Here is a 24,218-nt window from a genome sequence, read left to right as displayed (position 1 = left end):
CTCCTCCCCGATGTGGAGCCGAAATGGGCATCCGAGAGATGTCAAACGACCAAGTCCCGGAGGAGTAGAGGCCATAAATACGTCTCTGGTCTCTTCTTATCGACTGGAGTCTCAGATAGAGAATTATCAACATGACGTTCACGGATCTGAGTGACACACAAGGCCTCCGAGTCTTGATCGTCGGCGCTGGCATCGGCGGTCTAACCGCGGCCATTGCGCTGAGACAAGAAGGACATCGAGTTGAATTGTTTGAACGTTCGCGCTTTGCAAATGAAGTGGGAGCTGCGATTCATCTGTCGCCTAATGCAAATGGTGTCTTGCGCCGGCTGGGGATCCACGCGGAGGACTTTGGTGCTGTAGAGGCCGAACAGGTGAGATGCAGACGGATCCTTCGAAATGGAATATGGACCTAATTGATGCAGCTGCGAGAATACACTCCAGCTGGAGAAGAAGTGCACATTACAAACATCAAGCAGCATGCAGCAATGTGGAGACACGTAAGCCCTAACTCATCTCCATTACCATTCTCGAGACTAACAACCACAGCGCTGGCTCCTCGTCCATCGCGCACATTTCCACGAGGGACTCAAGCAGTTTGCGCAAGCACCTGGAAAAGGAAAACCAGCTCTACTCCACACAGCCAGCAAGGTCGTCGATGTCGACGCCCACGACGCAACAGTCACACTGGAAAACGGCGATACCATCAAAGGCGACGTTCTCATCGGCGCTGATGGCGTCCACTCCCTGACTCGGAGTAAGATCTCCCAAGCCCAGCCCTTCAGTTCAGGCAAGAATGCCTTCCGCTTCTTGATGAGTCGACAAGAAGCGCTTGATGACCCCGAGACGAGCAGTATCGCGCAGGACTTTGGCGCTGTTGATATGTGGGACGCGGAAGAGCGACGAGTGGTGATATATCCTTGTGCCAACAACGAGTTGTTGAACTTTGTCTGTATCCATCCCGACACCGATACGACTATTGATACCACGGGGGACTCCTATAACCAGCATATTGGAAAGGACGCCTTGTTGGATGTTTATAAGCATTTCAACCCGCAGGTGCGTAAGCTGCTGGCGAAGGCTGATCCGCAAACGCTGAAGTTGTGGCCTTTGCTGGATATGGAGACGCTTCCGACATGGGTTGAGGGGCGTTTGGCTATTATTGGTGATGCTGCTCATCCTTTCTTGCCGTATCGGGCGTCTGGTGGTGCTATGGCCATTGAAGATGCTGTTTCTTTGGCTGTGATGCTTCCTCGTGGCGTTGAGGAGGGCCAGGTGGCGGAGAGGTTGAAGGTCTATGAGAAGGCGAGATTTGAGCGTGCTACGACTATTCAGGAGATGACTCGTCAGTCGAGTAAGCCGATTTCTCCGCAGACGGGTAAGTCTTTCTATTGAATTTATAAAGGAGTATGATCTGACTGTGTTAGCTATGGGCATGGTGGCATATATCTACGGGCACGATGAATTCGACCACTCTGCCCAGGTCCTTCGCAAACACCTCTGGTCTCAGAACCCACACATGTACTGGCGTCAACCTATCGTCTTTGGGCCAATGCCTGGTCCCCGACAGGACTGGATGGGCCGTGACAGGGTCCTCAAGTCAACCCAGTCAACGTTCACAACGGCCTCTATCAAATTCAAAACTAGCCGAACTCTTCTGCAGAACCTCTTCCCATCTGATCGGTATAGCTTTATTTCCCCCAGCACCGTGGCCAGAGCGAGTTTTTCGCAGACTACCCTTGGCGGGATGGACTGGCTGGGTGGCGGTGGATACCGCCATATCGGACTCTACATTCACGGAGTGCAGTATACCAAGGAAGATGGGACAGTGCTGAAGGGGACCTATATGCCTATTCTGTTTGAGAATCTGGCTGATCCGATTGTTTCTGGGCGGGAAGAGTTGGGCATGCCCAAGCTTTATACTGCCATTGATGTACATCAGCGGGACGAATCTTACCGACTGCAGACTAGTTGGCAGGGGGCTGTGTGGGGACATTTCGAGCTGGAAGGGTTGGAGGATCAGGATCCTTCTGTTGATGCTGGGACCATTGGGGGCGAGGCTGACGATGGTATCCTGGTTTATCGGTATATGCCTAAGATCGGCAAGGAATACAAGGGTCAGGCTGAGGCCGAGTATCCTGTGTTCGTGCCTCATGCTGCCGAGTCCAAGGTTGTACCGTCCAAGGTGACGCGGTTGCAGCGGACTAAAAAGGCCAAGGTCGAGATTCAAGGACTTGACTGGGATGCTTTGCCAACACTTCACCATGTTGTCTCGCGGCTGGGTGAGATTCCCATTGATGAGATCATCGATGCCAAGGTCGTAAGTGGAGTTGGGGTTCCTGATGTATCCTCGGCTATGCGCATTGAATAGTTAGTCTCCACATTACCCATTACCCATTGTCCATTGTACATTGCATACAAGATATACCGTATGACTTCAAGGTACCCGGCAAGTCGTCGGCACCTCTCCGACATGCATAGAGTTTCCTCCAAATAGACGGTCGTATTCGGCGCATCCGATATATCCGCAGCCCATAGCCACCAGGCACCACGACACAGAACTGGGCACATGCGGTTCCCATGAGGCTGGAGCAGTCTAGGCGGGGTAGACATAAAGCCATTGACCTCCCGAACAGGCGCCATGCTTGATCAGCCGTTAGGGTTGATCCGGCAGCCAATCTGAAACGTAGGCCCTCCTGCAGGCCTCTTGAAAGGGAAGAAAACGGTAACCTACCGGGAAGTACCGTGTCGGACCGAAGATGCTTCTCGCTCTGTGAAGGGGGATCATATGCGAAGATCATACCTGTGTCGATCCGTGCGTGTGCGGCGAAATGCAGGTCAGCGCGGCAAGTTGACAGCATTTTGACAGCACTGGACAGCAATAAACAACAATAAACAGCACTGCGCAGGCTAAGTCATAGTTCGAGGCCCGGGATCAGACATTGGTACTTGGTACTTTTGACCTTGACCACAGCTGTAAATGTGTCACCAGTAAGAAGGGACTAATAATCGGGTGTTGTAGGATCAGGTTAGCAAGACATGGAAGTGAAGCGTTGATTGTAGCGTGTAGTGTGTTGGCGGAGATCAAGTGCAAGGGAGTGGAAGAAGAGAGAGCTCGGCTTTACTCATCCACTTCCATTTCCTTTCACCACTTTCTTTCGCTTTCTTTTCTTCCTCTCTTCTTCCTCTTTTTCCTCTCTCCCTCTTTCCATCCCTTCCTCCTTTCCTCTATTTCGCCCATCATGCGTATCACCGTAAGCGTCATCCGCCCCGACGCGGACTCGGACATCATCAACCTAGAAGTCGGCGGTGACATGACGATCGAGCTATTGAAAGCTATTGTCGAAAGCGAAACTGCCATCCCCCCAGAAGCCCAACAAATTGTCTACAACAACCAGCTCCTCGGAAACCCCTCACAAACCCTCGAGCAAGTGGGCATCACCGAAGGCGATATGCTAGGCGCCCACGTCACCCTCCGTCCTCCGCAACAACCACGCCCCTCCCCCTCAGCCTCCAGCTCTGTTGCTCCCCGTCAAGGCCCACCCCGCCCGGGCGTGCAAGACCCAGAAACAATCCGCCTACACATCCTGGGTGATCCCCGCGTGCGCGAAGCCGTCCGTAGGCAGAACCCCGAGCTGTCCGACGCGGCCGATAACGCCCAGCGGTTCCGCGAGGTCCTGATGAGGCAGCAGCAGAGGGAGTCCCAGCTGGAGGCCGAGAAAGAAGCTCGCATTGCAATGCTGAATGCCGATCCCTTCAATCCGGATAATCAGAAAGAAATCGAGGAGATCATTCGCCAGAATGCCGTCACAGAGAACCTGCACAACGCCATGGAGCATCATCCCGAGTGTATGTATCCTCATAGGGGTCCCCGCTACCTGTTGCCCGCACCCCCCATCCAAGTCGGAACCAAGCTAACTAGCTACTAGCCTTCGGCCGTGTCACCATGCTCTACATCCCCGTCGAAGTAAACGGCCACCGTCTAAACGCATTCGTCGACTCCGGCGCCCAGGTGACGATTATGTCACCCGAATGCGCAACAGCCTGCAACATCATGCGGCTAGTCGACCGCCGCTACGGCGGTATCGCCAAGGGAGTCGGCACCGCGCCGATCCTCGGCCGCGTGCATTCTGCCCAGATCCGCATCGGCGAGATGTTCCTCCCCTGTTCATTCACCGTCATGGAGGGCAAGCAGATAGATCTTCTTCTGGGGTTGGACATGCTCCGCCGACACCAGGCCTGCATTGACCTGAAGCGGGGCGCCCTCGTCATCCAAGACCAGGCTGTGCCGTTCCTCGGCGAGGCTGATATCCCGCGCCACCTGACTGAGGAATTCGAAGCCGAGCCTACGGTCAAGGGCGCCGATGGGGCGGAAGTCGGAGCTAGAACTGGAGCTGTTACCCACCAAGCCGGTGGTGAAAAGGGAAGCAACACTGCCCCTGCTTCTACGTCCTCCCAACCACGAATCAATATCCGGCCTGCGCCTGCACCGCCCGCATCGCGCTGGCCACAGGATGCCATCGCCAAAATCACCGAGCTGGGCTTTACACGCGAAGAAGCTGTTCGGGCGCTTGATATGGCGAATGGGAACCTGGACCATGCCATTGGATTCTTGATCTAGAGCGAGAAACTGCATTTCATTTACAGGGGCGTTGGGGGATGGGGATTGGCTTAGGGACTTGTTTTTAGCGGTTTTCCGATCAAGCACTTTGATGATGTGTACGATTAGCACATGGTCTTTCTCCCGTAAGACACTGCAGTCTGCAGTAAGTTCAGTGTTGGCAGTAGTGTAAGCGTAAGCTCCCAAATCTACGTAGTAGTATTTGTATAAGTATTAGTCTTAATATTAGTATTAGTTAAGTATCAGTATTAGCATCAGTTGACTGCAAGTTAATCATTCCGACTTCTTCTTCTGAACCAGTCTGTCCCGTAACCGGAACACCATATCCAACGCCATATAAGCACCTGCAGAGTAGGGAAGAGTCAGAACCAGCTCGTCAGTTTACTTCAGCCACCTCATCCGTGGTGTATGAATATAGCATATAGCATATACTTTATAAATATAAGTTATAAGTTAGGAATGATAAAACTCACCCAACAGCACATAAGGCCCATAAAGAGTCGTGATCTGCCATTTCTGGTCTGTGGACCGGTCCGTCCAGCTCCACACATCCACTAGACATGTCAGAGACGTGATGAAGGCTTGGATGCCGAATATGAGGAGGTGGACTGGGAGGAGGGGGTGGTCTGGTCGATATTGAAATTAGTTTCTTTTCTTTTCTTCTCTTTTGTTTTCTTTTCTTTGGTTGCTTGGTGGTGGTGTGGTGGTGTTCAGCTTCCAATGTTTCTTCTTCCGGTGTTCCTTAGGGCTGGGGTTGTGATTTGTCGGTTGGGCTGCAGTGGCCTATCTGACTCTGATAGTGGCTTTGCCTGTGATATCTGGGCACATTATATCATGATGGGTGTGGATGGTTGGTATGGATGGAATTGGAATATCGTATTGGGTCTGTCTGTGTATGTGGAGGTGTATATAGGGGAGATATACCGGTCAATAATCCCCGCACCGCCCAAATGGACGCGGGAACATGGTATATCAGTTCCATCCAGATGAAGACGGTGAACCACGTGGGTGCGGGATCTTCGAAGAATTTGTCATGGTAGGTGTCTATGTAGAATTGGCGGAGAGTGTGGGAGAGATTGGTTTGGAGGGAGGCGGGTTGGAGAGGGACTGTGTCAATGACTAGGGGTTGTCAGTGTTGAACAAAGAATGTGGATTGTATCCACTGGACACACGGGATAGGACATACGGAAGATGATAGGCAGGTGGGTTACGAAGAACAGCAGATAGGCTGTGTCGCGCTTCAGCATGGTGGAATGGTGAATGATCAGCTCTGCTGGATCATATGCAGACGAGGAAAAGAAAACAGACAAGATATCGGGTCAGGTGACCTTATAGATCGAAGGCTAAAGATGCAACTGAGCTTCTTTGCTTTTTTTTTCTCTCGCCAAAAGTACGAGTTCAAGGTACAGAAAACGAAAAGAACCTTCGATATCCACTAAATGCTAACTTTATTGGGGATTTAACGCTCTCTTTCTCCATCTTCCTCTCCCTCTCCACACTCTCCCTCCATTACGTAGAACCTCACACCGCTGCTTCTCAATTTTCGGGCATCTATCTCGCAAGGTGGCCTGACTGAAGGACCTCTGCTCTCCCGAATGATGACATTTGCTATAGCATGCATCTCCCGGCCCGATCCCTGCACAGTCCAAGGTCCTTGAAAGTGATAGGGAGGCAGATGGGATAGGTCTGAAAGAGAAAAGACGCAGACCGCAACACCGAGCCAATCGCACCAACTGATTCCAACGTGCCGTTCCCTTGACGCCGAGGCAAAGATGAACCCACTGCATGCCTTATCTGGACAATTGAAGCGGTGAATTTCAGAGAAGGGGATCGGATCACTCCGGGATTTGTGACTAGGGTGTTTGAGGTCTGATCTAAGGGGGGGATTAAGTTGGAGAAATAGATTAAATCGCATCTTGACCGCTGTTCGAGTATATAAGAAGGCTTGATGCCGGCGAGATCTATCTTTTGTCCTGCTATACCGATACCTGGACTCTATATACTGATACCCTATTCTATACCTTCACTCGATATACTGATACCCTATTCTATACTCTATTCTATACTACGACCATGCCCTCCTCCGCCCCCCTTCGCGAGAAGAAAAAAGAACCCCCAATCAGCTACGACATCAACATCCCCTACGTGGATGTCGAGAAACAATCCAAGATCAAAACCAAATACCCCCAATATCTCCCCAGCTGGGATCCCATCTTCTTCGACCCCCTCACACCATTCGAATACAAAGACCCAGCCCTCCGCGCCAACAAGAACAAGCGCAACCTACTCAATGAATCCGCCACAGTCACCCACATCCAGCCCAACATCGGCTCAGTAGTCGAAGGCGTGCAACTCTCCACCCTCACATCCGCCGGCCGCGATGAGCTAGCCCTCCTCATCGCCGAGCGCAAAGTCCTCGCCTTCCCCGACCAAGATCTCATCGACGCCGGCCCAGACGCCCAAGAGGAATTCATGCGCCACTTCGGCAAGCCCAATTACCAGCCCGTCTCGGGCTCCATGACCGACCACCCGGCCTTCCATATCATCCATCGCGACGGCAACCGCGACGAGATCGCCCGCTTCCTCGAGCAGCGCACTACCACCACCCTCTGGCACCAGGATGTCAGCTATGAAATCCAGCCGCCGGGCTATGTCATGCTGGGTCTGCTGCAGGGCCCCGAGGTCGGCGGCGATACTGTCTTCGCCGCCACGGATATGGCCTATAAGCGGCTGTCGCCGACCTTTGCTAGTTTCTTAGATTCGTTGAAGGTGACGCATACCTCGGCCAAGATGATTAATCATACCCGTTTGGCTGGCGGGCTCGTCAGGAAGGATGCGGTTGATACGCTGCATCCGTTGGTGCGCGTGCACCCCGTGACGGGGGAGAAGTGTTTGTTTTTGAATGGCGAGTTTATTACGAGGATTCAGGGTTTGAAGGATTCTGAGATGAAGTGGTTGTTGGATTTCCTGATGAATCATTTGGTGACTGGGCATGATTTCCAGGCGAGGGTGAGGTGGCAGCCGAGGACGATTGTGATGTTTGACAATCGGTCGACTATTCGTGAGTTTACTAAGCTTCTTGCTCTGCATCGTGTGTATACTGATGCTTTTTTGAAACAGACTCTGCTATTGTGGACTACTTGGATGATGACTATGGTGCCAAAGCTCGTCATATCTTCCGTCTCATTGCGCTCGCTGAGAAACCGATTCCTGTGTACGACGATTTCTCGGAATAGTTGGCGGCATAGACTCGTTCATGGTAGAGGCGTTTGGTATACATTAATGAATCATTTCGGATTGCACACTTTCCACTGGCTTGTAGCTGTATAGCATTGCTCTAGTAACATTTGTGATTCGTTTTTTCATTACCATCCCACGCCTAGAGTACAAAGTGAAACACCACGAAAACAGTAAAAAAAATAATAAAACTAGGTCAAATCATCTGGATCCTCGAAGGTCTCACCAGCCAATGCAAGGATATCACCGCAGGATGTCGTCAATCCGCGACCGCAACTCAATAGCCGTGGTCAACTCGTCTTGGCTGAGAACATTGCTGCCCTGTTGCAGGATCAACAGCATCTCGGAGATCCGCTCCGCAACCACATCCGATCCAAAGACCATACCGCCCAGGCGCACGGTCTCTTGGAACCAGCCAGTGAGCAGGTACAAGAGATCGCTGGCGATATACCGCCGGTTGGAGCCGTGGAAGGGCGCCTCGTCAGTGTAGTACATGGTCTCCAGGACGGCGTACAAAGACTCGTGCGCCACGCCAAGATCCAAAAAGAGATCTACGACCCAGGTGGCTGGGCCGACGTTCCTTTGGAATTCGAGTGCATAGCGCTCGAGCATAGGAACCAGGTCGCGGACCGGGAACACTGTTTCGGACATGCGTAAGCGACTGCCGAGGCTGCGGACTTTGTCGATCACCGCTTCGTAAGGTTGCGGTGAGCCACTGCGGGCGGTTGCGTCATGCACCGTTTGAATCAAGTGTTGCCATGTTGACTTGATGTCGGCGGAATTTCGGTGGTCGGCAAAGTAGAAGATTTGAAGACAGATGTCGTGGTAGCCAGCAGTGTCGGCATATTCATTGAAGAGCTGATCATGTGAGTGGGGTGATTCAACTGAAGAGGAAGTTAAGACACTTACTGTACTAACGTCCATCACGGGTCCATCCACCTGGCGCAGCACGTCGACTTTGCGATCCGCATCAATTCGCTCATCATCCTTCAGTCGTTGCAGTAGATCGTCTTGAATATTAGCCACGTCAATGAGGTTGGAGATCTCCTGCAGCAATCGCTGCCGTGCCTGACGTCCGACATCGGCCGTGAAAATGGAAGCGTTAGCGCGGGCTTGGCCGAGGTACTCGATTCGGCGGCTCAATGGGAGAGCAAAAGCACTAACGGCCAAATCGAACTGAACTTGAGCGGTCTCGAAGAATTTTTGGGACTGGGAGTAGAATCGCCACAGGAGATCAGCATGGTCAAGATCGTCAGTCGACTTGCGTTGAAGGTAGGTGACCACAAATGGCGACTGTGTCGACAGCAATCGGTCGCTCCAGCCCTGCTCGAGATACCAGTCGTACAAGCTCGTCAAAAAGACCTCATCTGTCGAGCCTGAGATCACACCATAAGCTTCGTTCTGACGTTTGGCAATGGTGGTAAGCTGGCCATCGATGAATCCGGGATCAGATGCAGCCAGCGTATCAACTGCAAGAACGATCTTGAATACGAGGTCGTAACATTGCTTGCGGAAGTAGAAGTACTCCTTGCGGGTGTCCTTGTTACGGGTGAGCAGAGTCCAAGATCCAGGGGACAGGGATATGGATAGGGCGCAAGGGATGCGTACCTGTTCGGGGCGTTGGTCCATGATCCAGGAAAGGGCAAGGTTGGATTTGTCAGAGCGGCCGGCCACGTTGAGTGCGAGTTGAATGGCGCCTGTCAATAGTTAGCAGCGAGATAACACAGAGTGATAAATCCACCTACCTGCAAAGAACTGGTTGGAAATGAAGTTTTCCACTGCCGAAACCAGATAATCCATGGGCAGGTTCTCGGCCACTTGCTGGAAGAGATGAAGACTGTCATTGAGTAGGTTGCGGCCTAGTTCCGTATTGGCACCGGCTTCAGGGGCACGCTTGAGCAGCTCCTGCGCCTTGAAGATCACGACGTCGTCGGCGCTGCAGAAACTGCCGCATCGTCGACGGAGCGCATCAGCCACAGTCTCGACGTTGGAGCCTTTAGCAATGTTGCGGTTGACGATGGCCTTGACCAGCTCCTTGGCAACATCATGGCCCTTGCTGGAGCTAAACAGCTCCTCAAAGGTGAGCTGCAGGAACTTTTCTTTCGACTCTGCGGGTAGAGTTGCCACAATCTCATCGACTCGCTCATCGAACAACACTAGTACAAATGAGATACCCTCAATTGTGTGAGTGACCAGCTGAACAAGGGAGTGGAGAGCGCGGTGCTCGGCCTGCAGTGCGGTCTCTTCTTGCTTGGTGGACACTCGGGCAAGAGCCTCGGGTCCGCTGAGTCCCTCGATGAAAGTCTTGTTGACCTTGAAGAATGTTTGGAGGGCACTGAGATCATGTTGGATAGTCTGCAACTTGGCAGAGCTGACACCAGCTGAAACAGTCTGGGCACCATTGGGTCCTTTGCCCACCTTGGCGATTTCCTTCTTCCAGATGGATCTCAGCAGACGCGCAATGTACAACCCGATGCCAGTGTGTCGTGGCGAAGGCTGCACTGCGTCAATGGCGGCGGTAGAGTTATCTGCCACAGAATTCTCGTTCACAGTAGGCCGACCACCGTATTCAATAAACACCTTGCGAGCGTACTCCAGAACATCAGGGTCATTGATACGTGTGAGTCTCTGGTCGGGAGAAATCTCCACGCCTTGACCACAAGCCACTGCCAGAGCTGTCGCCAGCGCCTCACTCCGGCCGTATGTTCGAATGAAGTTTTTGATCTCGCCCGCCAGGCCTTCGTCAGAGTTACCGCCGCTGCGGACCAATGAGGCAAAGATATCCACGAGACGACGTCGGCGGATGAGATGAACTCCACCGTTAGTCAAAATGGCGATCTCAGCAGCCGGGTGATCGAATTGAACAGCCAACTCATTGGCTACAGAAGAAGGTGCTGAAACAAGTCCAATGTCCTCTGCCTTGCCTCCCAGTTCGATCATGATAGCTGATTCTGCCGTCTTGCCGGTGCCCGCATTTTCCTGGGAACGAGCAACTCGGCCAGCGTCAGGCGTCGAGATGAAAAGGCTATCCATCTTTTGCAATGGATCCTTGCTAGTGAAACAAAAGAAGTAGCCAGGCGAGAATCGTTCGGCAAGGCGAGTAGGAGCAAGTGTGTGGATTGGGCTCGGGACAGATAGAATCTTGAAAGGCGAATCCGGGGTAAGGTCAATGGGAGGTGTCTTCACATGCAGCGCCTGCATGCTCGTGGGAGGACCGGTCTCTGAAGGGGCCCAGTTGTATGAATTGGTTGCACTGAGATAGATGCGATAGCCTGTCGCTGTTGTTGCAACCAGGTGGTACCGCGATGCCTCCGTCTTTGGCACAGGGCTGATTGAAACAATTCTAACTCTGGGGTTGAGCGTTTCATTAGAGGTGATGATGTGACCAATGTTGGAGTAAATATCCTGAGTGCGCTTGGTGATTGCAAGGGACAAAGATCCGTCCGATCCCATGTAGAAGACGCGAATTGTAGATGTGGAGGAAAGCGTGTAAAGAAGGTTTCGGCTGTCGTCAACTACCATCTGGGTGACAAACTCGGATGAAGCTTGTGCAAGGTTCGTGATGCTCATTGATGGTCTGAAAGCTGACAGGCGCGAGCTCGTGTGGTTGACTCTGCCGCAGCGGCCCTGGAACCACCGTTCTTCTTGTTGGTAGGTGACCTCGTGCACATCGTTATCAGATGATCCACCGAAGAAAATGCGGCCAGTCGATGGCGAAGCTGCAAACACATTGATATCTAGGCCTCGGACCGAGGCGGCCATGCCAGTTTGAAACAGGGAGACGCTGCCGCTGCCGCTCGGCGTAGTCTCATAACCCATACCCAGCAAAATCACGTCCGCGGTCGTTGAAACCACAAGTAAATGAGTAATAGCCGGCAAGAACACACCTGGACGCGGCTTGGTCAGTTTGACAGCATTGATGCTGTTCGGTTGGTCCTCAAATCCCACCAATGTCGGGTTTGGGTGTGTGAAATCCCAGATGTACAGTGCGTTGTCAATGGCCACCCACGCGTGATTTAGCTCGGCAAACAAACCCATGCTGGTCGAAACTTGTGCGCGGTTATATTGATCGAAGATCTGATCGGGGATGTCGTACATCTTGACTTTTTGGAATGGCGCCCATGATGAAGCCGCGGGAATGTTGTACTCGGAGGAAGAGCCCTCTGTCTTGGGTCAGTTCTGCAAGAGCTTTAAAACTTATGAGTCTTACGTGATAGATAGCTGTCCAGATCTGGGTAACGCGACTCGCTTTGCAGGCTGTTATTGATTGTTCGCGCCCCGCGTTCCTCGGTACTCAAGGTCTGATTTTTGGTCTGCGATGCTGCCGGGGGGAGCTTCGGCATAGGGGTCTGAGGGGTCTGTGTTTGCGGCGATTTGACCTGGAGGGTTCCAGACACTGGCGCTGGAGTCTGGAAGTACGTCCCAGGAAGGGGTTTCTGCGGCGTCGCCGGGGGAAGATTTGTTGGAAGAGACGGGTACGCCATGATAACTGAACAGAAGCGAGGGAGAATTCCCCGCTAGAAACGATAGAGGAGCTGCAGTATGTGTCGAATGGTTAATCACAAGGACAAACAGCAGGTAAAGAGAAGACGATGAGGAAGGGGAGGAGAGATTGGATCATTCAAGGTCTTTGCGAAAAGAGAGTCAACACTGGGAGCGGTGCACAGACCATTTTGGGATCTTCCGCCTTTTGTTTGAACTTCGACTATTGACCGCATTTCCTCTCTGCAATCAACCATGTTTCAATCACTTCGAGTTTCTGCGCGTATTCCCGCTCGTCTGATACGATGGAACTCTACTGCTGCTCCGGTTTTGCCGCCATTGATGGCTACCTTGCGGACTGATTTGAAAACTGCCATGAGAGCAAAGGACACCACAAGGTAGGAATCCTTCTGCAATTGGTCGATCTTAGCTTATGGATAGACTGAATGTGCTTCGCGCTTTGATTTCGGAGACCAACAATGCCGCCAAAACCTCTTCCCCCATTCAGACCGACGTTCAACTCCTGTCGCTCATCCGGAAACGCTTGAATGCGACCAAGGATGCGGCCAAGGAGTTTGAAGCTGCTGAACGTCTCGACTTGAAGGAGAAGGAGGATGCGCAAGCGGTCGTCCTGGAGGAATACGCTGGTCAGGTCGAAACAGTGCCGATTGCCGAGATCACCGAGGTGATTGTCAATGAGATCAACACATTGAAAGCCGCCGGTCAAAAGCTGAACCCGGGTGTCCTCTTCAAGGCTCTTTTTGCTGAGAATGGTCCCTTGACGGGTAAACCAGTCGATCGCAAAGAGGTCGGTGCTGAGATCACCAAGGCACTGAAGGAACTCTCTTGAGCTTACATCTACATTTACCATTGTATAATAGTGTCACAATAGCCTAGCAGGCAATCAATTGAACAAGGAAAAGAAAACAAAAGAATCCAACGCCATTACCGCCAACGAAACGCCAGTATAACAAATCACGAGTAGAAAACTGCCGCGCCTCCAAGCGAGGTCATTAGGACACCCAACCACCACCAGCGTGCTGGGTTGATCAACTCTTCCCGACTGATGAGACTGAATCCAGACTTAGACGACACATCACGCTTGCCCTTAGAGCCAGTTGGTTTGGGGTTCAATGTTGTGGTGGGTAGCATCTTTGGTGGCCGATAGGCAAGGAACATAGGATGAAGCAGCGAGCCATCAGGCTTCTTCAAGTCGAGTCGTTGAATCTTGTGATATTTGTCGACTCCTGTGGAGAATGACTATGCAGTGTTAGAGCGAACTGGCCAAAGAAAGGGTAAAATAAGTACCTTGAAGTGCTCGGTTGTGTTGTATCGCGTGTATAGACCAATCTCTTGCCGACAGGGATCGGACAATAGTTGACGACCATCAACGGCAATTGGGTTCAGTGTCAAAGAACCATCGGCAGATATTTCAAAGGACCCGTGTTGCCACTGCATGATTCCTTTCGGGCATGCTGGATCGACAGCTACCATGCTGTCAGTACTATCCAGTAGTCTATATCGAAGAACTCACGATTTGAGATTGCGCGGTAGTATGCTTCCTCATAATGACCTTGGTCGTCAAATGAATATGAAACACCAGTCAGATTCGGCTCCAGCAGCTTATCCTTGAGCGGATCATAGAATCCCTGCGCGTGTTAGTCTCATATGTTGTGATGATATACAAACACATACTGGACCAGTAATGACTTCTTGGGATTTGGTAGTCCATGTTCCAACCAAATCTTTTGCTGTAGTTGCACAGGCAGCTGTAGCCAACAGACTCCAAATAAAAAACATCTTGGGGTTGACAAAGGAAAGTTGGCAATCGAGAAGTATTTGAGGCGCCCTTGACCCTAGATGCCCTTGATGCCTTGGGTCCCACATACCTTATCACTATCAGGAATGGACTCCCCCTCAACAACCTCATGGCCCTTCAATCCGCAAAGCGCGAACTGCGCAAAAGCATGCGATCGACTCTTTCGAGTCTTTCGGCTGCTTCAATAAATCAACAATGTCAGATTGATATTGGTCTATGTGGTTCTCCCCCAACTAACTTGTCGCAGCTAGAGCCGCCACGACCAAATTTCTCTCGCTGGCCGAATACCAGAACGCAAACAGTATTGCTGTCTACTTGTCCATGCCTACTGGAGAGTTGTCTACTACAGGGATCGTACGAGATGCTCTACAAAGTGGCAAACAGGTCTACATCCCATATATTCACACCCAAGACAAGACCTCCATCATGGACATGTTCGCGCTCCGGTCCATGGCCGAGTTTGAGTCATTACAGCCGGACAAGTGGGGGATTCCATCACTCCAAGCTACACAAATTGAGGGTCGCCAGAATGGTTTGACACAAGGACTGGATCTGATTGTAATGCCGGGCATGGCCTTTGACCATGGGTTCCGGCGACTTGGCCATGGTAAAGGGTATTATGATCATTTTCTAACGCGATATTCAAACGTGGCCAGAAAAATGCCATTTCTTGGTAAGAAGTCCCAGAAACAATCCCTTTAGCCCCGACTGAACTCCATGGTAGTTGCCCTTTCTCTGCAAGATCAATTGCTCTCCGAAGATATTCCCGTGGTGGAGCATGACTGGCTGATAGACGCGATCGTGGTTGGTGATGGTGGATATCTGGATCGCAGGGTGTAGCGCAAATCGTAATAGAAAAGAGAGTGCGAAAAATCAAACAGCTTGGATGAGAGAGACGTTGTCGCCCTTGAGGAGGATCTGGCCTATTGCGGAGTTAGCTGTATTCTGTGTAGCTGGACTTGGGCATCCAGAATCCATACCTAATGGCCTGCGCTTCTCTTCCTCTGTCTTAGTGGCAAGGCGCACCTCCACGGCATCATCAATGACCAGGTTCATGAACTCATCGAATCCCTAGTAGCTGTTAGCACGAGAAATCAAGCGCGTTGTTGAAACTACATACCCGGACCTTCCCCTCTATCCGGAATGCCAGCTGCTCATACAGCCAGACAGAGACAGTGCTGCGCTTCTGCAGCAGACTGAAAATAAAGTGGATGGGCGCTAACAACGTCTTGCGGGGAGCCATGTTGAGTGTGTTGGGTTGAATGATAGCTGGAGGCCAAACGGACCAAAATGAGAAAGCTCTGCGTCCCGTGATTTGATTACCGTAATACCAATACACGTCACGGGCACCATCCCACCTTCTCCCCCAAGTCACATCTCCCCTCCTCTCTCTATACCCTTCTCCCCATTGCTGAGCCTTGATTTACTTTGTTTTCAATATGGCCAGCAAGGAAGCCGGGCAGGCATTCGCCCCGGTCCTGGCGGCCGTCGCGACAATGCAAGGGAATGTGTCCAGGGCTGAGAAGACTCAGGCCCATGAATTCCTAGAGAAGTTCCAGAAATCGGTATGCTAATCCGTTACATTGAGGGATATGATTCGCTGACTCTGTGAATAGATTGAGGCCTGGACTACAACCCACGCTTTATTACAGTCCCCCGATGTCCCAGTCGAGGCCAAACTGTTTGCTGCGACTACACTGAAAGGCAAGGTATGTTTACCGCGATGGTGGATGCTGGTCTTCTCTTACAATTGCGCAGATTATTTTCGATCTTGACCAACTACCCCCCGATTCGGTTGTAGCGCTCAGAGACTCCGTCCTGAACCTGTTGGTGGCATTTGCGTCGGGCCCGCGGCCCATTCAGACTCAACTATGCGTGTGCTTGGCCAGCTTGGCGATTCAGATGATCGCGTGGAAGGATGTTTTGGCGGTCGTCGGGTCAGCCCTGGGAAGCAGTGCTGGAGATTGTGTGCTGGAGTTCTTGAAAATCTTGCCCGAGGAAGTCACCGAGGGTCGCAAGATTAACCTCAGCGTATGTGTTTGAGAGTGGTGTGGATGAAAGCTTAGCTGACACTCACAACAGGAAGATGAATTGCTCGGAAGAACCAAGGAATTGCTGGAAGACAATGCGGAGCAGGTCATGCAGCTAATGATTCAGTACTCTCAATCATCGCGTGAGTTCAAATTTATACATCAATGGAGGATCAAGGCATAACTAATTTGTATAGCTACCGCCGCTACCAATCCCCGTCTTCTCGACTGCATTACTTCATGGCTTCGTGAAATTCCCGCCGCCAAGGTCGTTGAGTCACCCCTCATGGACGTCATCATCAAGGCCCTCGACAACGATGTTTCTTTCGACGCTGGTGTCGACTGTGTTTGCACGCTTTACCGCGACACCAAGGATGTTGATGAATCGCTTCCCGTCATTCAAGCGCTCTACCCGCGACTGATGGCTCTTCGCCCCAAGATTGCTGAAACCGCGGAGGCTGAGGATCTGGAGGCATTCAAGGGTATAACACGAATGTTTGCCGAGGCTGGTGAAGCTTGGGTCGTGCTTGTTGCGCGTCTTCCAGGTGAATTCCGTGGTCTCGTGGAGGCACTGCTCGAATGCTGTGCTCGGGATTGGGAGCGTGATGCCGTGTCTCTGACCTTCATGTTCTGGTACGAGCTCAAGCAATACATCACCTTGGAGCGCTACAACGATGCCCGCATCAGCTTCCAGGATATCTTCTCTCAACTTGTGGATATTATGGTCAAGCACCTGGAGTACCCCGTCCCAGAGGAAGGCGAGACAGACTTGTTCGGCGGAGATCGCGAGCAGGAAGAAAAGTTCCGTCAATTCCGTCATGCCATGGGTGATGTACTCAAGGACTGCTGTGCGGTGGTTGGCGTGTCCAACTGCCTCGGTAAGATCTACCAGCTGATCCAGCAGTGGGTAGGCAAGTATGCCTCGCAAGCTAGCAACGAGCATGTTCCTCACTGGCAAGAACTGGAGGCTCCCCTCTTTGGCCTCCGTGCAATGGGCCGAATGGTTGATCCCGAGGAAAGCACTGTTCTTGGACAATTGATTCCTTTGATCGTTCAGATCCCAGACCAGGAGAAGGTCCGGTTCCAGGCAATCATGGCGCTGGCCCGTTACACAGAATGGACCGCTCTTCACCCCGAGACTCTTGAGGCGCAGCTCAACTATGTGATTTCTGGATTCCACCACAGCTCTCCAGAAGTTGTGCAGGCTTCTGCTCTTGCCTTCAAGTTCTTGGGTACAGACTGCCAGAAGCTGCTCGGTGGTCATATCGCTCAGCTGCACTCCTTCTTTGAGTCGGTTCTCGACAAACTGAAGCCTGCCAGTCAGGAGGAGGTGACTGAGGGTGTCGCCGCTGTGGTTTCGGTCCAGCCCCACGATAAGATCTACGAGTCATACAAGATGTTCTGTGACCCGATCATGGCTCGAATTATGAACCTTGCCAACAATGCGCAGGACGAAGAAGGCCAGCGGGCTGTGGCTGACCACTTACAGCTGATCACCATCTTCGTGCAAGTTGTGACTCCCATTTCTGCACCAGGAGAAGAAAACCCCGCCGTCAAATACTGTGCTGAGATTCTCCCTATTATGACCACGATCGTCATGAACTTTACGTCTTCCACGCCTATCCTTGAACGAGTGTGCCGCTGCTGGCGCTACATGATTATTTCTTACCGCACCGGCATGATTCCTCTCTTGCCTACCCTGGCGGAGAGCATTGCAAACGGTTTCCAGGCTTCACGTGAGGGTTGTTTCTTGTGGGCCACTGACGCGGTCGTGCGTGAATACTCAGATGGCGCCGAGTACGTTGACCAGGCTACCAGTGATGCCGTCTTCCAGTTCTATGAGCAGCAGGCAATTGCCTTCCTGCGCATCTTGAACGACCTCCCTCCCGAGAACCTGCCCGACGTGATTGAGGACTTCTTCCGTCTTTCCTCCAATGCCGTCCGCTACTATCCTAAGAAGTGCATCAGCTCATCTCTGGCTGTCCCCATTTTCTCCGCTGCTCTCAGCGCCCTCACCCCTTCAACAAGTCGACCCTCTCATCGCCACGCTTCACTACTACCGGGATCTCTTCAGCTTTGCATTTGACAAGCCAATGGTTTCTGAATTCACCACCCCCGAAGGCCAGCCCTACTCCACTCCACCAGAGGTCCGTGAGGCTGTGAAGGCCTTGATCGCCTCGCAGGGTCAGCCCTTGTCGCAGCGTGTTTTGACCGGCATGATGTTCACCTTCCCCGGCGACTGCTTCCCTGATGCCTCTGGTGTGATCATGACCATGTTCGAGCTGCTTCCCCAAGAAAGCGGTGCTTGGCTACAGGCTACACTGCAGATGTTGCCTGCTGGTTCTATGAAGCAGGGCGAGGCCGAACGACTCCTCAAGAACGTCTCCGACAAAGTACAGTCCGGAGAGACCCGCAAGATCCGTGCTCTCCTTCAAGGTATGTTCAAGTTCCCCGATTATATACGACAACACTAACAATGGCAGACTTCACCAACTCGTACCGCCGCCGCAATGTGGCTCCACGCGATGGACTCGGCCGCCTGGAGGCCACCCGGTTCCGATTCAGCGGCTGAAATTCTCACTGTACTTTTTCCCCCCTAGTGCCAAGCACTCCAAAAGAACCCACGGGAGCATTTGCACGTCAGGTCTTGGTCCTTTGTTATTGACGCGCCATGTGGCACGCGAGGGCATGAATACCGGTCTCGATATGATTTATGATCTGCCGGTGCGCCGGCTTAGCCAGAACTTTCTGGCATCATCAGTTACTACCTGTCAGGTTGGAATTTCCAACCTAGTGTAGACAGCATTCATAGATAGTCAGAACTCTTGTCTACAGGCATGTGTAGAGATGCGATAAGCAGTCTCCACTATTTGATCATGAGCAATGAATCAATTGATTATCAATTAAACAACGTAGATCTATTCAAATATCCTGTAAGTTATAGATTCCCAATCCGGGTCTATAAGTATTGTTCCACAAACACCAAGTTCTGCACCTTCCATGACATATTCTTGAATAGACAAAAAGATCAACTCCAATCAACTCCAAACAACTCCAAACAACTCCAAACAACTCCAAACAACATGGTAATAAAAACAGCGTCGCTAAATCGCAACACCCCAATGAGAAAACTGATCGTACACAAGCCTATACTATAACATTATACATCACCCAAATCGCCTAACAAAAACCACCCGCTCCGAATAAAACACACCATTCGTCGGTGGAGTGTCTATGTACATGACTAAAGTCAGCACCGAAGCCTGCTTGAAGCCCGATAGTATGATCCGACATACCACATTGGTATCGCCGGCGTTCTTCAGGCAGGAGATCTGTTCGTGGGGAGCTTGGGACTGTATATAAAGGGAGGAGGGTGGTAGCTATCGAACAATAGATTGAATTAGTATGTAAGTTCTGATAAGTTAACTTAACGTTAACATTAACGTTATTTAGTCGGAGAGTATATATCTATCTCACTTGATTGCCGGCTAGGTTTCTTTCTGAACACGTATTTCCAGATCGTGTAGAATCGTTGCGCGACGGCGACAAATAGGGCAAGGATTGCGATGATTGCCTCCGTGGATAGGGACATTTGATTGTCCCCTGTATGTTAGGCTTGTGCAAGCAAGTTTGGTAGAGGGTGTCAGTCGATATATGAGCATGGAAAGATAAGTTAGTTCGGAGAGGTTTACTCTCAATGAATGGATTCAGGAAGGTATATATCAGCGTGGGCTCAGTGTAGAAAGCAAGGTAGCTTGGAAGTTGTTCGACGGTCATACTTATACGGGGATTTCCACACCAACGCCAACCAATTTCTTATTTTCCTACTGGGACGCCACAGACCGGAAGTGCCACAACCCGACACTTGGTATCAACTGTTACAGCGAAACCTCCATACGAGGTATTGGCTCCCTCGGGAAGGCCAAGGAGTGCTGTACGTACTCTGGAATTACCATAGAAGTACAGTATGGATGTCCGTCTTTTTACTACAATTCGCTGTAAGAGGACAGACAGCCCCTACATCCCTCTGCATACTGCACAGTAGAGTAGCTCCACTTCACACAGCCCCAATGACAAGAGGGAAAGGGACAAATGCCGCAGAATCGAGTCTTGTCGGTTGTGGCCGTGGCTCACCTGTGGTTGGTGCATAGTATCTAACAATAGTTCCACCAGCATACTGTACTTCTACCAGCGACAAGCTTCCCCCGTGTTCTGTTCTACTTTATGGCCATTTCCTTCGAACCACCTCACGAAAGCGGGTAGGGCAGCCATTTCCGACCCATGAGCGCGTCCCAGTGTGCAGATGATGCAGTGGCCGAGATCTGTTGATGTATTGCCCGATGTTAACAGCATGTTGCATCACATTTGGTTATTGGACGTGTCTGGCTCTAATCCCCCGTTTCCAATCCAATCCTCACATCTTGTCTTGAGATTTAGTACGTTTTCTACTCGACAGAAAATAGGCTGGTATTGGCTAGCCAATGAAACAAAATATAACTATGCCAACCAGTCAGTTAATTCATGCTACAGTACGTCAGCAAAGTGAGCTTAATAAGTACCGCGGATCAAGTGGCTGTTTATCCGAGTGCATGTAAACTTGGCTCCTGGGGACGTTTTGTTTGGACCAATGATTTGGAACTCTTTGAATCAACCCAGTTCGACCTTCGAGGGAGATGAGAGAACACGAAAACTCCATGAAAAGTGGTTGAGTAGTACTGGGGATGGAAGAGAAGAAGCGTAAGTTCCTGTTTTGGCTTGGCGTAGGATCGCGTTCTTACGCTAAGACTATCCTAGTCACTACAGCCCGAGATACTACTTGACTACGCAGAGATCGGGACATCTCTATATATTACGCTCATTGGGAATTACCCAGGATGATATATGAATTTCAATCACTGCTCTTGTTTGTATTCTGATTGTAAAACAAAGAGCTTTCGCTATGCTAAGTGAGTAAGCTATTCATGATGCGCGCTTACTTGTGAATGTATAAACCCATCAACCTCGATATTGTCTGACATGGCCCACTTTAAATAAGGTCTAGGCATACCTATCTTGAATAAAAAAAGCAGCTAGGAGTATGGTTTCAAGCTAAAAGAAAAAAAAGAGGCTCAACTCGGGATCTTCGCATTACAAGTGCGATGCGTTAACTGACCACTGCGCCATTGAGCCGGGAATAGCCGATGGGTTCCTTAAGGTGAGGATGAGCTAAGCTAAAACATGTTAAGTATGCGCCTCGAGTTTAACGATGACTGGAATGGACTGTGACATTCTGCTCTAATTTATCTGGAACTCTCCAGGTCCACCATTCGGCTGTACTGCCAGACTGCCCGACTGCCAGACGAAAATGCCGGCGTAAATCTGCCGTCGAATTGCTCAACCGCCACAACCCCACTGACACCTCCGCACTTCCCCCCCGGACGCCTTTTGACTGCCGAGTTTGACTCTTCTTTCTCCCACGTGGATCGGCATCCCGAGGCTTCCCATGGCCTGAGAATGGAGACCGAAGATCATCCCTCCAAGCGTCGTCGACGCAGCCGCAAAGTCCTTTCGGATCGCAAGTTCGAATGCACCTTCGAGGGCTGCGGGAAGAGCTACTCGCGCGCCGAACACCTCAGTCGCCATGCGCTCAACCACGCCCCGAAACAAATCTACCGCTGCGACTTTCCCAACTGCTACCGCTCCTTCGTGCGACAGGACCTCTGTATTCGCCATCGGGAACGACATACTACCAGTGGCTCCCAGCTGCAGAAGCGCGACCACTACGTCGATAATGATCCGACCAAGACCTCGCCCGCGTCCTCGCCTGCGATCACCGCCCCGGATTACTTTGTGGACTCGGAGACGCCCAAGCCGCCGGCGACGACCTATCCCATCACAACGGGGATAGAGACGACCGAAATCCCCGTCTCGCAGTACTCGGATTTCCCCGCGGTGCTGGACCAGCCCGATAACCTCATCGACCTCGATTCCATGTCCTATCCCATCTTTGGAGGCGAGACGTATAATCGGTCCCCGTTTGCCATGGCCGATGACTTTGCCGCGTGGTTGTTCAGCGAGCCCCTCGCGCCGCTGGGGTATGGCATGGTGCCCATGGTCCAGAATCAGTTCTATATGAATGAGCCCTCGTACAATAATTTCTGCACCGTCATCCCGCAACATCCGATGAGCGTGACCAGTATTCTGGACTCGGGGGCGCCGCCGTCCATCATCTCGGAAGAGAAGCGGCAGGAACTGCTGCAGTTGATGTCCACGCGATTCAACGAGGCGGCGTATGCCCCCGGCGCCAAGCGGAAGGATGCGCTGATGGAAGGGGATTTGAATAATGACCGACATGTCCTCAGTCTGCGCATGATGCAGACGTACGTGGGTTCGTACTGGTATCATTTTCATGCACAGTTGCCCATCTTGCATCAGCCCACTTTTGCTGCTGATCGCACCCCTGCGCTTTTACTCTTGGCGATCATGGCCATAGGCGCGGCGACTTTGGATAAGATTCACGGCGAGGCGGCTACCGAAGCGGCGGCTGAGCTGGCTAGCTTTATTGCGTGGCATTTGCGCTGGGAGATCTTTATGGATGCCGACTTCCGGCCACCGGCGAGACTGTGGGTGTTCCAGTCGCTTTTGCTCTTGGAGGTGTATGAGAAGCTGTTCTCTACTCGTGCGTTACACGAGCGCGCTCACATTCACCACGACACGACCCTTACCCTCATGCGACGGGGGAGTTCGTTAATTGGCAGTTCTTCCTTTGATACCCCGGAAACCAAGGAAGAAGACGAGTCCTGGTCGACTTGGATCAAGGCCGAGGCGACCCGCCGTGTGGCCTTTGCCGCCTTTGTACTTGATTCTACACACGCAACCATGTTTGGACATTCGGCCAAAATGGTCGCCCATGAACTACGACTACCACTGCCCTGCGACGAAGCGCTGTGGGCGGCCACCAGTGCCGCCGAGGTCGCTCGGGTCCAGTCCAGCCTGCAGTCTCACGGCGTCCGACCGATCATGTTCCTGGACGGACTGAAACGCACGCTCAACGGCCAACCCGTTCGCACCAACGCCTTCGGCCGCATCATCCTCATGGCAGGCCTACTGAGCGTCTGCTGGCACCTCAATCAGCGCGACCTCCAAATCAGCTCGCTCGGCGTCGGCCAGACGCTCGGCGGCCGCGATAAATGGCGCTCGTCCCTCCTCCGCGCCTTCGACAACTGGCGCCGCGACGTCGACGACGCCCTCGGTCCATCCACGACCTCCGAATCGCGCGACGTGCTCCACGGCCTCGCCCACATGGCCTCCCACGTCGACATCGTCGACCTGCAGATCTTCGCCGGCGCAGGTCGCCTCATGGGCCGCTCCATCACCGCCCGCGACTATCTCAGCGCAAAGGAGAAAACCAGTCGCTGGGCCACCAAGGCCTCCGCCCGCGATGCCACCTTCTACGCCCTCAAATTCCTCTCCACCTGCTTCCTCGACCCGGCTACCCACCCGGGCGAATACGCCGCCCGCGACGACTACCTTCTCAATCGTCCGTGGGTGATGTATTTCGCCGCTCTGGTCGTCTGGACGTACGGCTTCGCCCTGGACGGTCCCCTGCGTCCGGCTCCCGTGCTCGCCACCCTGGCCGACCGACAGCAGGATATGCAGGTCTTTCTCCATCGCATGAGCCAGACCCGTGAACCGAATGAATTGGAGGCCTTGACGGGTCGTAATGGGTGTCTCGGTCTACTCATGATTCTCCGTGACTCTTTCGCCAAACCGCGCTGGGAGTTATTAGGCGAAGCGGCGCGGCTGCTGGACAGCTGTATCGCCAAGCTGCAGTCGTAGCTGTCTATAGTTAAGTTATGATGTACATGTATTTGATATCTAATTGAATATCTAGAATAAATCAGTATCCGTAAATCAGCTTACTGGATTAAGCCTAACCAAAATGACATATGTAGACTGTATACTCCGTTGCCCTAACAACCGCCGATCCCTCACCTCCCCCCCCCCCAACATCTCATCTCATCTCATCCACAATCCACAATCCACAATCCGC

At 52.0% G+C, this 24,218-nt stretch overlaps 11 protein-coding genes across 11 annotated transcripts; 7 read left to right on the top strand and 4 right to left on the bottom strand.

The window, feature by feature from the left end:
* Positions 1 to 131: 131 nt before the first annotated feature.
* On the top strand, positions 132 to 2,368 carry N7511_007157 (putative salicylate hydroxylase; the record flags this gene model as incomplete). The annotated part of the gene is made up of 4 exons (XM_057129534.1): positions 132 to 371; positions 423 to 497; positions 547 to 1,375; positions 1,425 to 2,368. 4 exons carry the CDS (start codon positions 132 to 134, stop codon positions 2,366 to 2,368), a joined length of 2,088 nt encoding a protein of 695 aa, XP_056982602.1.
* An 871-nt stretch (positions 2,369 to 3,239) lies between these two features.
* On the top strand, positions 3,240 to 4,618 carry ddiA (putative DNA damage-inducible v-SNARE binding protein Ddi1; the record flags this gene model as incomplete). The annotated part of the gene is made up of 2 exons (XM_057129533.1): positions 3,240 to 3,846; positions 3,927 to 4,618. 2 exons carry the CDS (start codon positions 3,240 to 3,242, stop codon positions 4,616 to 4,618), a joined length of 1,299 nt encoding a protein of 432 aa, XP_056982601.1.
* Positions 4,619 to 4,891: 273 nt separating this feature from the next.
* On the bottom strand, positions 4,892 to 5,865 carry N7511_007155 (EXPERA domain-containing protein; the record flags this gene model as incomplete). The annotated part of the gene is made up of 4 exons (XM_057129532.1): positions 4,892 to 4,962; positions 5,092 to 5,244; positions 5,543 to 5,737; positions 5,805 to 5,865. 4 exons carry the CDS (start codon positions 5,863 to 5,865, stop codon positions 4,892 to 4,894), a joined length of 480 nt encoding a protein of 159 aa, XP_056982600.1.
* An 826-nt stretch (positions 5,866 to 6,691) lies between these two features.
* N7511_007154 (TauD/TfdA dioxygenase family protein) lies at positions 6,692 to 7,854 on the top strand (the record flags this gene model as incomplete). Its single annotated transcript, XM_057129531.1, has 2 exons — positions 6,692 to 7,679; positions 7,739 to 7,854. 2 exons carry the CDS (start codon positions 6,692 to 6,694, stop codon positions 7,852 to 7,854), a joined length of 1,104 nt encoding a protein of 367 aa, XP_056982599.1.
* Positions 7,855 to 8,098: 244 nt separating this feature from the next.
* N7511_007153 (putative non-repetitive nucleoporin) lies at positions 8,099 to 12,339 on the bottom strand (the record flags this gene model as incomplete). The annotated part of the gene is made up of 4 exons (XM_057129530.1): positions 8,099 to 8,713; positions 8,765 to 9,552; positions 9,601 to 12,018; positions 12,066 to 12,339. The coding sequence occupies 4 exons, from the start codon at positions 12,337 to 12,339 to the stop codon at positions 8,099 to 8,101; spliced, it is 4,095 nt and encodes a 1,364-aa protein (XP_056982598.1).
* Positions 12,340 to 12,592: 253 nt separating this feature from the next.
* Positions 12,593 to 13,187, top strand: N7511_007152 (uncharacterized protein; the record flags this gene model as incomplete). The annotated part of the gene is made up of 2 exons (XM_057129529.1): positions 12,593 to 12,735; positions 12,779 to 13,187. 2 exons carry the CDS (start codon positions 12,593 to 12,595, stop codon positions 13,185 to 13,187), a joined length of 552 nt encoding a protein of 183 aa, XP_056982597.1.
* A 125-nt stretch (positions 13,188 to 13,312) lies between these two features.
* N7511_007151 (uncharacterized protein) lies at positions 13,313 to 14,137 on the bottom strand (the record flags this gene model as incomplete). The annotated part of the gene is made up of 4 exons (XM_057129528.1): positions 13,313 to 13,597; positions 13,646 to 13,824; positions 13,872 to 13,986; positions 14,033 to 14,137. The coding sequence occupies 4 exons, from the start codon at positions 14,135 to 14,137 to the stop codon at positions 13,313 to 13,315; spliced, it is 684 nt and encodes a 227-aa protein (XP_056982596.1).
* A 128-nt stretch (positions 14,138 to 14,265) lies between these two features.
* On the top strand, positions 14,266 to 14,996 carry N7511_007150 (5-formyltetrahydrofolate cyclo-ligase; the record flags this gene model as incomplete). The annotated part of the gene is made up of 3 exons (XM_057129527.1): positions 14,266 to 14,353; positions 14,404 to 14,829; positions 14,881 to 14,996. 3 exons carry the CDS (start codon positions 14,266 to 14,268, stop codon positions 14,994 to 14,996), a joined length of 630 nt encoding a protein of 209 aa, XP_056982595.1.
* Positions 14,997 to 15,029: 33 nt separating this feature from the next.
* On the bottom strand, positions 15,030 to 15,399 carry N7511_007149 (small nuclear ribonucleoprotein E; the record flags this gene model as incomplete). The annotated part of the gene is made up of 3 exons (XM_057129526.1): positions 15,030 to 15,079; positions 15,137 to 15,227; positions 15,277 to 15,399. The coding sequence occupies 3 exons, from the start codon at positions 15,397 to 15,399 to the stop codon at positions 15,030 to 15,032; spliced, it is 264 nt and encodes an 87-aa protein (XP_056982594.1).
* A 196-nt stretch (positions 15,400 to 15,595) lies between these two features.
* Positions 15,596 to 18,758, top strand: N7511_007148 (mRNA transport regulator MTR10; the record flags this gene model as incomplete). The annotated part of the gene is made up of 7 exons (XM_057129525.1): positions 15,596 to 15,721; positions 15,773 to 15,865; positions 15,915 to 16,187; positions 16,239 to 16,329; positions 16,384 to 18,108; positions 18,155 to 18,622; positions 18,670 to 18,758. The coding sequence occupies 7 exons, from the start codon at positions 15,596 to 15,598 to the stop codon at positions 18,756 to 18,758; spliced, it is 2,865 nt and encodes a 954-aa protein (XP_056982593.1).
* A 2,921-nt stretch (positions 18,759 to 21,679) lies between these two features.
* Positions 21,680 to 24,004, top strand: N7511_007147 (putative C2H2 finger domain protein; the record flags this gene model as incomplete). Its single annotated transcript, XM_057129524.1, has 1 exon — positions 21,680 to 24,004. The coding sequence occupies one exon, from the start codon at positions 21,680 to 21,682 to the stop codon at positions 24,002 to 24,004; it is 2,325 nt and encodes a 774-aa protein (XP_056982592.1).
* Between the last annotated feature and the right edge of the window lie 214 nt (positions 24,005 to 24,218).

This window comes from Penicillium nucicola (genome assembly GCF_028828085.1).
Source record: "Penicillium nucicola strain IBT 29836 chromosome Unknown utg000007l, whole genome shotgun sequence".
NCBI classification, from domain to species: domain Eukaryota; kingdom Fungi; phylum Ascomycota; class Eurotiomycetes; order Eurotiales; family Aspergillaceae; genus Penicillium; species Penicillium nucicola.
Note: the sequence above shows the minus strand (reverse complement) of the source record. Positions and strands in the feature narration are given on the sequence as shown.